Here is a 14611-nt window from a genome sequence, read left to right as displayed (position 1 = left end):
TAGCTGGGTCAAATGGTGGTTCCATTCCATGTTTTCAGAATACTCTCCATACTGCTTTCCATAGTGGTTATACAGTTTGCAGTCCCAACAGCAATGTATGAGTGTACCTTTCCCCCCACATGGAATCTTAGTGTAGTTTTGATTTGCATTTCTTTAATTGCTAGAGATGTTGAACACTTTTTCTTACATTTGTTGATCGATTATATTTCTTCTTCTGTGAAGTGTATATTCATTTCCTTAGCTCCTTTATTGATTGGGTTATATGTGTTCTTGGTGTTAAGTTTTTTTTAGTTCTTTCTGTATCCTAGAGATCAATGCTTTGGAGAGGTACCTGTGGTAAAGATTTTCTCCCAGTCTCTAGGCTCTCTTCTCACATTATTGTTTCCTTTGCTGATAAGAATCTTTTTTATTTTAATCCATCCCATTTATTGATCCTTAATTTTACTTCTTGCACTTCAGGGGTCTTGTTACGGAAGTCTGATCCTAGGCTGACATGGTGAAGATTTGTTTCTACTTTTTCTTCTGTTAGGTACAGGGTCTCTGTTCTAGTGGCTAAGTCTTAGATGCACTTTGGGTTGATTTGGGGGCATGGTGTGAGAGAGAGAGGTTTAATTTCATTTTCCTGCATGTGAATTCCCAGTTTTGCCAGCAGTATTGGTTGAATAGGCTATTTTTTCCTCCAGTGAAAGTTTTTGGCACCTTTGTCTAGTGTGAGATAATGTATTTATGTGGGTTTGTCTCTGTGTCCTCTTGTAGGGCATGACATGTGAACTTGCTCCACCCCTCTGACCTTTATCCTGATTGGCTCCTGCACATTATATTACCTGTGTGTACTTCCTCAATAAATGAGATCCTGCTTTGACTGGTCTCCCTGGTGCTTCTGATTGTCCTCCAGTGGGGAGGACTGGGTGGGTGACCTGCCGACCCTCACGTTTCTTGATTCGTCCAGTTTGGGGCCTGTTCTCCTAAGCCTCTCTGTGGGACGGAGTGGATAGAAGAAGCTAAAAACCCCAACATCCTCTATTCTGTACCATTGGTCTACAAGTCTGTTTTGGTGCCAATACCATGTTGTTTTTGTTACTATAGCTCTGTGCTATGGTTTTACATCTGGTATGGTGATGCCTCCTGCTTTACTTTTCATGCTAAAGATTGCTTTGCCTATTCTGGGTCTCTTATTTTTCCAAATAAATTTCATGGTTGTTTTTTATATTTCTATGAAGAATGTCATTGGGATTTTAATAGAAATTGCTTTAAATCTATATAGTGCTTTTGGTAGTAGAGCACATTTGACAATAATAATTGTGCCTATCCAGGATCATGGGAGATCTTTCCATCTTCTGAGTTTTCTTGACTTTCTTTAATGTTCTCTACTTTTCATTATAGAGGCATTTCACCTCTTCTGTTTGATTGATTCCCAGGTATTTTATTTTATTTTATTTTGAGGCTGTTGTGAATGGGGTAGTTTTCCTAATTTCTCATTCAGTGGATTCATCACTGATGTATCAGAATGCATTTGATTTATGGGTGGTGATTTTACATCCTTCCACTTTGCTGAATTCGTCTGGTAGTTTCAGAAGTTTTCTCGTGGAATTTTTTGGATCTTTTAGATACAGAATCATGTCATCAGCAAATAGGGATAGTTTGGGTTCTTCTATACCTACTTGTATTCCTTTAACTTCTTTCTTGCAATTGCTCTGGCTAGAGTTTCAAGGATGATGTTGAATAGAAGTGGTGAAAGAGGACATCCTTGTCTTGTTCCAGTGTTTAGAGGGGATGCTTTCAAATTTTCTCCATTTAGAATGATGCTGGCCTTGGGTTTAGCATAGATAGCTTTTACAATGTTGAGGTATGTTTCTACTATTCCTAATTTTTCTCGTGTTTTGAACATGAGAGTGTGCTGTATTTTGTCACATGCTGTTTTTTGCATCTATTGAGATCATATGATTCTCGTTTTCTAATCTAGTCATATGATGATTTACATTTATTGATTTCTGCATGTTAAACCAACCTTGGATGCTTGGGATGAACCCCACTTGATCATTGTGAACTATGTTTTTAATATTTTTTGTATGCAATTTGTCAGAATTTTATTGAGAATTTTTACATGTATGTTCATCAGGGATATTGGTCTGAAGTTTTCTTTTCTTAAAGGGTCTTTGTCTGGTTTTGGTATCAGGGTGATGTTAGTCTCATAGAATGAGTTTAGAAGGCTTCCCTCTTTTCCTGTTTCATGGAATACTATGAGGAGTATGGTATTAATTCTTCTTTGAAAGTCTCGTTGAATTTAGCAAAGAATATGTCTGGTCCTGGACTTTTCTTGGTTGGTAGGCTTTTTTAATATATTTTCATTAGTTTTAGATAGGCACAATGCCTTTAGTTTATTTTTTATGTGATGCTGATAATCAAACCCAGTGCCTCACACATGCCAGGCAAGCACTCTACCACACAACCCCAGACTGGTTGGTAGGCTTTAGATGGTGTTTTCTATTTCATTACTTGCAGTTAATCTATTTAAATTGTGTATGAGCTCCTCATTCAGTTTGAATAGGTCTTATGACTCTAGGAATTTGTTTATGTATTCTATATTTTCTATTTTTTTGGAGTACAAATTGTCAAAGTAGTTTCTAATTTCCTTCAGCATTTTAGACATGTCTGTTGTGATATTACCTGCTTCATCTTCTTTTTTAGTAATCTTAGTTTTCTTTTTCTCTTCGTTAGCATGGCCAAGGGTTTATGTATTTTATTTATTGTTTCAAAGAATCAACTTTGTGTTTTGTCAATTTTTCATTTTTTTTCCTTTAGAGTTCATTGATTTCAACTCTGATTTTATTTTATTTTTTTTATTTGTTGCTCAAAACACTACAATGATCTTGACATATCATATTTCATACATTTGATTCAAGTGGGTTATAAATTCTTATTTTTACCACGTGTACAGATTGCAGAATCACATTGGTTATACATCCACGTTTATACATACTTCCATACTAGTGTCTGTTGTATTCTGCTGCCTTTCCTGATTTTCATTAGTTTCTGTTTTCTATTGCCTTTGGTATTGATTTGTTTTTCTTTTTCTCAGGCTTTGAGATGTAGTGTTAGGTCCTTTATTCGTGCACAGTGCAGTAAACTTTCCTCTTAGTACTGCCTTCCTAGTGTCCCAGAGATTTTGATATGTTTTATCAGCGTTCTCATTTACCTTTAACAATTTTTTTTTATTTCTTCCTTGATTTATTTGACTATCCATTCCTCATTAATTAATGTATTATGTAGTCTCCCTTTGGTAGAGTAGCTTCTGTTTTTTACTTGAGCGCTGATTTCTAATTTCTTCCATTTTAATATGATAGAATGCAGGGTAATTTCTTTGCTTTTTTTGTATTTACTAAGAATTGCTTTGCAGTGTAAGATATGGTCTATTTTAGAGAAGAAGACAAGTGCTGCTGAAAAGAAAGTATATTTACTCGTTAATGGATACAATATTCTATATATTTCTATTAAGTATAAATTATTGATTGTATTATTGTATGGTTTCTTTTTAAAAAATATTTATTTTTACTTCTTAGAACTTTATTTATTTTATTTTATTTTATATGCTGTGCTGAGAATTGATCCCAGTTCCTCATACATGCTAGGCAAGTGCTGTACCATGGAGCCACAACCCAAGCCCCTCTATAGTTTTTTCATTTAGTTTTTGTTTAGAATGACTGTCTAATAGTGAGAGAGGTGTGTTAAAGTCACCCAGTATTATTGTGTTATGGTCTATTTTACTATTGAAATAGAGAAGGATTTGTTTGATACATGCAGACGTCCATTGTTTGGGACACAAATGTTTATAATTGTTATGTCCTCCTCATATATACTTCTCTTAAGAAGTATGAAATATCCTTCTTTGTCTCTTCCAATTAAATTTGGCTTGAAGTCTACTTTATCTGAGATGAGCATGGAAACACCAGCTTGTTTACACAATTAATGTGATGTTTTTTCCCATCTTTTCACCCTCAGCCTGTGGATGTCTTTCCCCATGAAATGAATCTGCCAGTCTGCATATTCTGATTGATGAGTTCAGGCTGTTAATATTCAAGTTTATTATTGAGAAATGATCTGGGTTCCCACTCTTTTTGAATTATATCTGGTTATTAATGTGACTTAGTTTCTAGTTTGGTTGACTATTTATTTAGTGTAGAGCCTCCCTTTCCTGTTTTTTTTTTTTTAATTCATCCTCATGAAATATTTTGTTGAGAATGTTGTGTGGTGTGGGCATTCTAGTTGTAAATTATTTAGTTTTTGTTTATCACGGGGAACATATATCTGGCAGGGCTCTGAATGACATTCGTTGATGTACTTCTCCCACCGAGGTGCCCTATGTCCCTCAGGATCCTCGCAGTGGAAGCTGCTGTCCGTGTTCACACACAGGCCTGCGTGCACACAAGGATTGCTGTTGGCTTCAAGACACGAGCACCTGTGACCAGGACCCACGCACCAACCAGAATTTCCACACATGCAGACAGCAGAGGAGCATCTGCTACTTACACCAGCCCCAGAACTTTGGTAAGCTTGCTTTCTGCTTTTTAATTTGTTCAAATATATTCTTCTTTGTTCTGATCAGTTACACATGACAGTATGAGTGCATTTGATCTTTAAGAACCATTTTAAATGACATTTCTAAATTAAGTATTAAAGTAGAAGAAGTCTTAAAGGCAAGTAAATTGGATATGCCTGAAAATGTACCCACTATGCACTCAAAGCAGGTACTCCCAAATCAAAAACAAACAATTTAACATAAAAATGTTTTGAATAAAACTGTTAATTATTACTTCTATGGTTATTAAAGCTTTACTTCAAACTAGACCACTTAACATTAAATTTGTCTTTACAACAGAGGCCAATTTAATAAACAAAATAGTAACAAAATATTAAGCTTTTACATAAAAAGTAAGAGACACAATTAGAAACAAAGAATATACCACAGCCTTGTATTGTTTGTAGTGTCTGGAGCTTCCAAAGCATATCATCAGTCATTATAACTTAGAAATGTAAAAATAAAAAGTTACTTGGATTTTGTTTGTTCAAAGCATGCTTTGTTAAAGCTGCAGATTACCTTTCCAATACGTTGGTGTTACAATAGTATATGTGAATGATTAATTAAAAGTTCAATACCTGATTACCAAAAAAAGAAAAACACAGCTTTAAAAAAAATTGAAAAAAAGACACTATGGGGTTAGAAACGATGGTAGAGGGGCTGGGGTTGTGTCACAGTGGTAGAGCACTCGCCTCGAATGTGCGAAGCCCTCGGTTCGATCCTCAGCACCACATATAAATAAATAAATTAAATAAAGATATTGTGTCCAAGTATAACCAAAAAAATAAATATTTACAAAAAAAGAAAAAGAAACAATGGTAGAATGATTTGGCCATTACTAATGCATGGGCCCACATGATTACATGATTTGTGTAAATCTGCTTCACGGACAACCAGACGAAGGAGAAATTACACTTCACTGATTTGGGATGTGACAAAGCTTCTGTTAGTTGAGTGCCATACTCTGAGACCAACTGGTCCCATTATTAGAAACTCTAGGTTTGAATATAGGACTCCTCACTTTACTACCTGTGACTAGAGGGATTTAAATTATCTGGATCTTGATTGTTTATTTGGTAAACTCAACTTTCAACTACCTGTTCTACTTATTTTATAAGACTTTTGTGAGAATGAAATGAAAATAAAGTATATGCAAACTAAAAAAAGGTCAAATGCACTCATTATTTTGGTAGCTGTGATGTTTTAAAAATCCTCATATGTATTTATTGCTGACTAAGAGTATCAATTAGCTGATGTTCAACATTGATCATCAGTGTCAGAGAGTGTGTTTGTCAACATTTCATTTTCACTATAAGGATTTCTTGAAATCAATAGATACTGTAGAAAATGATGTGCCTAATAAATATAGGAGTTAAATTTGAGTTTTTAAGACTTCACAACTAAGTCTGTAAGTGCTACAGTACTTAGAAATAAAATTTTAATTGAATTTGAGTAAACAAAATTTAAGCCTTTTTCCAACCTCAGAAAACAATCTTTAAAAATATTAGCAGTCCTCAGGCAACATAGAGGTCTTTTATTAAAGGAATAAAAAATGAGGTTGAGAATAAAATTTTAAAAATTACTAAGTCTACTAATTTTCTGATTATTATGAACACTGACTACATATGCTTTTTTGTAATTGACATGCTATTGTTTTAATTAAATAACATGTACAGAATTAATTCTAATTAAATCTTAGAGAATTAAATCTAATTAAATCTCTTATTCTCAAAATTATGATTTTTTCATGTTAAATTTTCTAATTGAACTTCTGATTTTAATACCTTATTTTTCTTGGTTCCATAGCCTTTAAAGGAATTAACTGTTGGATTCTGATAATAGAGTTTTGATATGTATACCTGTTGTAGAAAATGGAGAAATAAAAGTGCATGTTCTCAAAGAGTAATTGGAGGTTACGTTGCTATGTTGCATATTTCATCAGACTTTATCTGTTTTGGAATTTGATTTTTCACTCACATGAAAAGGAAGTTTATTCCTCAAAATTTTTTAACAAAAATGGGTTGACTTTGACTTGACATCATGATAAAGGGCAGTACTTCCCATATTACTTAGAATACAGACATCTTGTATTTATCAGTAAACCAATGTGGATCTAAAGTGAAGGTATCTATGTTTTAGAGGTATCTATGTTATAGCTCTGAAATGAGATTAAACGTTTAGTAGAAGAAAAATGCTGGAAGAATTGTGTATCTTATCAAAAGGAAAAGCCTAGGCAAATTATAGTAGAAGATTTGTAGTAGAGATATTCTCCTTGCCCATAAGGACTCTAATAATTATCTGTCTGTGTATCATTGAACCATTGCTTTCTGAAACCATGCATGTTAAAGGAAGACTAATAAATGATTGGCACCATTGGCACTTTCAGCTAGAATTATGTCATATAAGTTGCCACTTGAAATCGAAGAGTCTTAGATGGGGCCTAGATTTACAGTAGTATTTTTTTTTACTTTCACGTTCTTTTTTTGTACTTTTTAAATTTTAATTTGTTATATATGACAGCAGAATGCATTATGACTCATATTCCACATATAGAGCACAAATTTTCATATCTATGGTTGTACACAAAGTAGAGTCACACCATTTGTGTCTTCATACATGTACTTATGGTAATGATGTCCATCTCATTCCACTGTCTTTATGTTTGTCCTCTTCTTGAGAATATTAATTATGTGACAGCAAATGCAGAAGAAAAATTGGCTATGTTTTCTTAAGCTTTCAAAGACTACTGCTTCTCTGTCAAGTTTTGAGGATATATATTTTTAGTTGCTAAATATCCACAACAATGCAAGTATTATTGTTAGGGAGAAAAGAATAAATAAAATAGATGACCTTTCCATATGTAAGTTCAAATTAATGAAATTTCCATCTTTCCCTTTTTTCCTCTACTCATTCTTATTCTCTGTGTTATGTCTATTTTACCTACATAGCAAAGTAACCTACAGTAGGAAAGAAGAAAAAAATCCTTTATTAATTACATATTAGATGACACTGTAAAGGGACTTCATTGTAATAACTGTGGTATGCAACCACTTTTATGCATTCATTGAGTGTAACCTGCCTCAGTGCTTGGGCCTCACTGGAAACTGTGAACACAGAGATGGATCGAACATAATCTTAGCTTATATAGAAATGTCATTCTTGTGAACAGCAAGTGAAAGAATTGATAGTGGACTCATTGGTGAGTGTAGCCAGTGCTGTATCAAAAAATGTTGGTAGTCAGGTTGATCCCCCTACTGGTTGTTTCCAACAGGTCCCAGCATAATGATGAATGACTTCTCAGACCAACACCTGCTCTCCAGTTTGGCTCATAGAAATCCATATTCTCAAGGTCTGAAGATGATTTTGATGACATCAGTAGATACTGAGTATGCTCTGGCCAGCTGGCGAAAGAGGCAGGATAAGTAAGACACATAAGTTCTTCCTTGCGAAGATTATCGTGATGTTTTCTCTAGACCTCAGCATTTTCTATCCACTTCAGAACAAACTAATATCGTCATTCCTCAAAGTTCAACTCTTGTTTTTACTCAAACTTCATTTCAAATGCAGGTAAATAATTGAAGTAATTTTCAGGTTTGCAGTCCAAAGGGAGGAAGGTGGGGCTAAAAGCCTGGCTTTCTGATATTCAAGTGGATGAGAGTCTATGACTCTTGTGTTGATAGAAGCAGAATAAACTAACTCCCCTGCTTTGCTCATCAGTTTACCCTGTGATGTGTATAAAATGTAAAATCTCCATGTATATAGAGAACTTACATTATAAGTGAGTTAAAGCAAACGAATGCATTTGCTGAGCTTGGACAGGTAAAGCACTGGGCTCATTTCCCTGCAGCATGCTAGGAAGAAGGGTATCCAATCCTTACTGAAAAGAGCTTAACGTATGTGCTTCAGATTCAGCCATGGTTCTCAGTAGGTGAGAACATTGATTGCAGACACCAGTAGCCTGACCTAGTGAAGGGAAGATTGCCATGAAGAGCAGAGTCAGCACTGGACATTATCTGCTTTGGACTTAGTAAGAGGGATCTGGAAAATTTCTTCCAATGAGCGTCCCACAGTTGAGGGTTCACAAGACTTAGCATGGCTCCCCTCCATGTTTCTGTTCTCCTTTCCATATTCCTATTGCCTGAGCCAATTGTAACTTTTGTAATAAGTGAGGAATTCCTTCAGAGTCCTATACACCAACAGATGTCCCAGTGAGAGAAAAGAGGCCACAATAAAAATGGAGTATAACAAAATAATATTGATAGAGTGCAGAAAACAATTTCAAACACTCATGGTTTACTCTTTGTTCTGTATTTTTAGTGGATTTTGAAATAATGGCTGCATATTCAGAGAAGAACATTATGACTATGTTATGTTGACAGTTTTGCATTGATCCCTTGAGGAAAAGCCTTATGATCCACTTTATTATTAAGGAAATAATGAGGTGACCACTGGGTAGTCCCGTAGATAATTTTAACTTGTTGGGAAACCATTTTTACTTTGAGGATTCTCAACATATACCGTTAGGAGTAATGTGAAATATGGTGTTTGGAGAAGGGAACAAAGAAAAGTTGGTAACATTGGCATGAGGGTACACAAGTACTGAGACTGCCCAGTGAGTGGCGGTCTACGTCTGTAGTGACCTTCTGAAGAAACCAGTAGATCAGCCAGCATGAGGCCATTGGAAGGCAGAGGCTCCCGCATTCCATGACATCTCCTACCTTCTGATTCTGTTAGACTGTTGCCTAGCGCACTCAGCCCTACCTCCTCATTTCTGTCTTGAGTCCATGCTATAGACTCAGGTGTGTGAATCCTTGTTTGAGAGGTGAAGGAGTTTCAAGTGTTGTGGACTGCTGAGTACTTGTTTCTCAACAGTAAGTGAATCATGACAGCTGCTGTCTTCCCTTAGTCCTGATGAATTCTCCTCTGGTTATTTTATTTTTTAAAAAATATTTGGGTCAGAAGCAGTCAAACACTGAGCCACATATGCAGCCCTTTTTTGTATTTTATTAAGAGACAGGGTCTCACTGAGTGGCTTAGCACCTTGCCATTACTCAAGCTGACTTCTAACTCTAGATCCTTCTGTCTCACCTTCTGAGCCTCTGAGATTATAGGCGTTTGCCACTGCAGCCAGCTCTTGGATTCACTTGTTTTTAACCCATGACATGTTTGGGTTTCTTCTTTGCAGGTCCTGGCTGTACATTTACTGTACAAACATGGCAGTATTCTTCAGCCCTTCCCCTGATGGGGGGGCTGAAATGAACCTTGACGGAGAGCCTCAGATGAAACTTAAAGAAATCATACGGGGACTACAAGCTGAACTACAAGAACACAAACTGAATTTCCGTGATCTGGAAGAAAAGTTCATCTTATGTCAAACTACCTTGTATACCCTTGCCAACCAGTTCCAAAAATATCGTAAGTTGCAGATGGTCACTAAAGTGGGGTATGATTGTCTGTTTCCCCTCTGAGAAAAAGATTTTCTCCAAAATTTTTTCTCGTCTTTTCTTTCATCAAAAGGAAATCCATCATTTCCAGAAGTAAAGATATTGTTATTTTGCCTTCAGTTTACTAACAATGGAATAATGAAACACAAAGACTATAGCAACTTTAAGTTTACAGGGAAGTGTAGGGTGGGCATAGGTTAATTCCCAGTTACTGATTTCTACTAGAGACATGAAAATGCCTTTTCATCCTCAAGAATAGCTCAAACCTTTTTTAACAGTATTCTGTTGTACCATATCAGATCCACAGACATATAACAGCCATGTTGGTAAAGGTCTGGGAATAATGATTCTCCATTGAGTTTGTAGTGAGTGATGTAGAAACTACTCACTGATTGACTGGACATTTCTGAATTTGATTTCAGGGAGTGGTGCAGAGGAGGAGAGTGGAAAAGAACAGGAATTACTGGCTCCCAGGTAACAATGAGTGTTAAGAGCCTGGAAGAGGGTGGGTTAAATATGAGGAGGGTCCCCAGTTGAGCAAACCAAGAGGTACAAAGTGTCCACACAATTCACATGCAAAGGCAAACACAAGCTGCTGGTATGACTGCATTCCTCAACCATGGAAGAAGTCCATCTTTTAAGGAGGTGTTTTTCTTTTCTCTGTGGTTCCTGTCTGTATCCAACTAGAAGTAATCAAACTAACTAAATGTTTTTTTACCTCACAGAATCTACATCTCCTGTCTTGTATGGGTCCTTTGAGTATGAGATATAAATCTGGTTTCTTTCTGGTTGATAAGACTTTTTGGCAGGAATGTCATAGCCTTGGGTGGGGGGAATACACATACACACACACATATACAAATGTGCGTGCGCACACACACACACACAAAGTCCATTTTCTGTGTATGCTGTGGCTCATGGTTGTATCACACAGGGAGAGTGGAGTCTCTGTCCTCAGCTCTTTTCTAGTCAGTAGGTTGAGCCCCTCTTCCTATCTCCTGTCGTAAAGACATGTGCACCCTGCCCACATCCTATGAGGATCATTTTCTTTCTCTTTGAAAGGAGTACCCTCTTGCCCTTCTGTGACCACTCCCTTAGGCCTCTATTTAGACCAACTGGGACTCATATTTACTACTCTCATTTAATCGTACTCTTTATCCCTCCAGTCTGAGACAAGCCCCACAGGAGGAGAAAGAAATCCTGCAGGACGTATTGAATGAGGGCTGTAACACTTGCCCCAGTCACTCTGAATCATCAGATATCCACCAGCCCCCCTGCTTCAGTGCTGATCTCTTGGGTGAGCATGAAGTCTCCCTTTGTCTAGCTGCAGCTCATGACTACCCCATTAAAACACAAATGCACTCCTATTAATTATACTTCTGAGGGTCCAGTGACAAATTCATGATGGTAAACCTAGAACTCACAAGAGCAGGGAAGTTGTAGAGACTGTAACCTACTCACAGGTACCATTTATGTGTGTGCATATCAGGGCTCTGCATGACCTTATTCTTACAACCTAGGACAACTGATCTCTCCTACAGTGTTCTTGCTCATGTTTGATCCTTTGATTACAAGCACATGCCTATAATCCCAGCTGCTCAGGAGGTTGAGGCAGGAGGATCTTGGGTTTAAAGCCAACTCAGAGGGCATGGGATGTGGCTCAAGTGGTAGGACAGTCATCTAGCATGCATGAGGCACTGGGTTCAACTCTCGCCACCATAAAAAAATAAAAAAATAAAGATATTGTGTATCCACCTAAAACTAAAAAAAATTAAAAAAAATTTAAAAAGCCAGCCTCAGGAAAAAGCAAGGCAGTAAACCACTCAGACCCTATCGCTAAATAAAATACAAAATAGACCTGGGGATGTAGTGCAGTGGTCATGTGCTCCTAAGTTCAATCGCTGGTACCAAAAACAAAAAAAGAGAGAACATTGAAATGGTTAATTTTGCTTCCATTAAAATGCTAGAATCAGGTGGTGGAAATATTGGTTTATACCAGAAAAGTTCTGAAATATGAATTTCCTTCTAGTACACTGCCAAAGTCAACTTTGAGATCCTTAAAAAAAAATCCCTAGTATTGAGAAAAATGAGGCTCAAGGATTTTAATCCTCTTCATAGAGAATGAAACTGGTTCTATTTGAGAATTGTGAGGGGGCCCAGAGCCACTAAATCTTGGAATGAGCTTTGTGGAAGGAAGGAAGGTGCAGTTAGTGAAATCCAGAAGAACCTGGACGAGTATCCAGGGATCAGGAGACCAAAATGCATTTTGACTTTGTCTAACTACATGAAGAGCATTCCATAATAATGATCCACCCAGTCAGAGACGTTGTGCATGATGGATCAGCATAGCATCCCAGACCATTTCTTTAAACTCAACATGTGAGTTCTGCCAGGTTAAGTCCCTTAGTTGCTCCCTGAATTATATATACATAAATTATGTCTTTTTCTGAGGGAGGTGTCTGTATTGGAATGAGTGAAGTAGAGTTATTTAATGACCTCTACATTTCTGAATATGTTTACAGAACACCATGACAATGAGGACAATGATAAAGAAGAGTCACTTTATTTCAGGTAACAATGAATGACCAGGGGCTAGAAAAAAATGGGTAAAACAAAAGGGGTGCAGGAATCCTAAAAGTACAGAGCATGAGGTCAAATGTAGTCAAAGTTTCTTAAAGGCACAGTAGGAGTGCTGATTGCAGTGAAGTTGTTGATTCAATCCAAGATGATGGAACCCATTAGCAAAGTTCTCTGTCTTCTTTATGGTATTGTAAGAGTGAGTCTGCTCAAGAAGAACTGAGCAGCCTTGGGCACTTCTAGATCTTAAATAAATCATATGTTCCCTTTGTAAAGGTCAAACTCAGGATGAGATCCAAAAATCATTTCTGTACTGTTAGCCTGAGCTCATCAACAGGTATTCCATAGCAAGAAAAGTAGATAGAACAAAAATGATATCATGTCATAATATGGATGTGCAAAGAAGGCAAAACATCTCTGAGACTCTTCAATTCAAGAGACTATTGATCAGACACTTGTGTCTAAAATTCACCATGCTTTATGCACAAGCTTGGCCCCTGCTATGCTTCTCATTGTGTGATCCTTCTGTGACTGTACCTTATAGGCAGAGCTGTGCCCTCTTCCTCTTGAGCTTGTTATCTTGTTATCAGTACACTGAGCAATGGTGGACCTTGGTCTGTCTCTCATACCATGGCACCTAAACTATGTCCTTGAGATGAAAATCATTTTCTGGGTCATTTTTGAAGGGAGGCACCTGTTTGGGACTCCACCCTTCAGCTTTAAATCGGGACCAGCTGGGAGAGTGTAACTTCTAAACCACCATGATTTCATCTTTTGTTCTTCCCTGCCTCAGCTGGCTCAGCAGTCTCAGCAGTGACCTGCAGGAAGAGGAAGAGAATGACCTCCAGCTGGATGAAAAACATTTTCGGTACTCTGGTCATCCTGATTCATGTGACACACAAGAACTTGTCAGAAGCTCTGTGTTCCCATCACATGAGCCAAAAGTCAGCTGTACTGTGGATGGAACCAGTGAGTACTTTTATCCTAATTCAGTTGAATGCAACTTGTCTCCCTGGTAAATCACAAATTCTCTGCACTCAACTCCACTATCTAGGCTGAGACATATGCCTGCAGAGCCAGGAGACCCATTTTGTTTCCCAGCAGGTGTAGAGGTCAGGTGGATCTGAAGCTTTGTTATTTTTCTTGCCAGGTCAGTTTTTTTTTTTTTTTTTTTTTTTTTTAACCCTGGTCTGCAATGTGCCAGCCATAGTTGCAGGTAGACTGGAGTTAGGAGGAGGGGATTAGAAGCACCTCACAGACACTACTGCAACTTGTTCCAGGAGGGATTGGTCAGACCTCAGTCTTTAAAGGGGTTAAATCATTCCTTCTGCAGTGTCCTTGGAAATTGCATTTATTTTCTAATGATTTCCTCTCTTCTTTTCATGAGATAGAATATTCAAAAATCATATGGAAGTCTCTTATGGTTCTTGAGCGTTGACTTAGTTTCTCAACTTCCTCTGAGAAGGCTATCCTTCAATCAATCATTCCTGTTTCTGTTTCACCATACATTGCTGTAGGTTTCAACACAAAGGAGCACTAATGATTCTTTCCTTCATAGATTACATGTTGAATCATATGTTCAGTCTGAGAGTTATGTTCTCATGTAAATTGTCAATGGCCAGTGTACATGATGGGGAACTGACCCAGTTATTCAGACAGCAGAGAGCATTTCTCTCCACAATTTCCAGGAATGTCACTCTTGTTGAACAAGAGCCCTGAGTGATAGTAGCTTTATAGAGTATATAGAGAAAAAAAATATTCTTCTTTCCTCTCATTCAAGGTGGAGTTCAACTTTTCCTCAGATAAACTTTTGAAATCCTTGGGAGTCTTTACTCATTAAATCAGTTTTTAAGAAGAGCAGAAGTCTATGATGTCTCACTGTATCAGAATGTTTTATAGTAAAATTAACTGACTAAATTTATTTCCCAACCCTTGCTTTAGTCAGTGCCTTTTCAGGTGTGACCATCTTTTTCTTTTTCCAATTTCCACTGAGGTGCAATGATGCAAAGGTTTA

The 14611-nt window shown here is 37.1% G+C and overlaps 1 protein-coding gene across 1 annotated transcript; it reads left to right on the top strand.

Annotated features, from left to right (window-relative positions):
• Positions 1-4417: 4417 nt before the first annotated feature.
• Positions 4418-13684, top strand: LOC124101972 (neuroblastoma breakpoint family member 6-like protein). Its single transcript, XM_046458209.2, has 7 exons — positions 4418-4545; positions 7848-7998; positions 9762-9991; positions 10443-10494; positions 11187-11317; positions 12543-12591; positions 13391-13684. The coding sequence occupies exons 2-7, from the start codon at positions 7859-7861 to the stop codon at positions 13614-13616; spliced, it is 828 nt and encodes a 275-aa protein (XP_046314165.2). The 5' UTR covers positions 4418-4545; positions 7848-7858; the 3' UTR covers positions 13617-13684.
• Positions 13685-14611: the final 927 nt, after the last annotated feature.

This window comes from Marmota monax, unplaced genomic scaffold, assembly GCF_021218885.2.
Source record: "Marmota monax isolate L192 unplaced genomic scaffold, Marmota_monax_Labrador192_F-V1.1 WCK01_AAM20220418_F8-fsc00087, whole genome shotgun sequence".
NCBI classification, from domain to species: Eukaryota; Metazoa; Chordata; class Mammalia; order Rodentia; family Sciuridae; genus Marmota; species Marmota monax.
The sequence above is the reverse complement of the archived record's forward strand: the minus strand, read 5'-3'. Positions and strand labels throughout refer to the sequence as shown.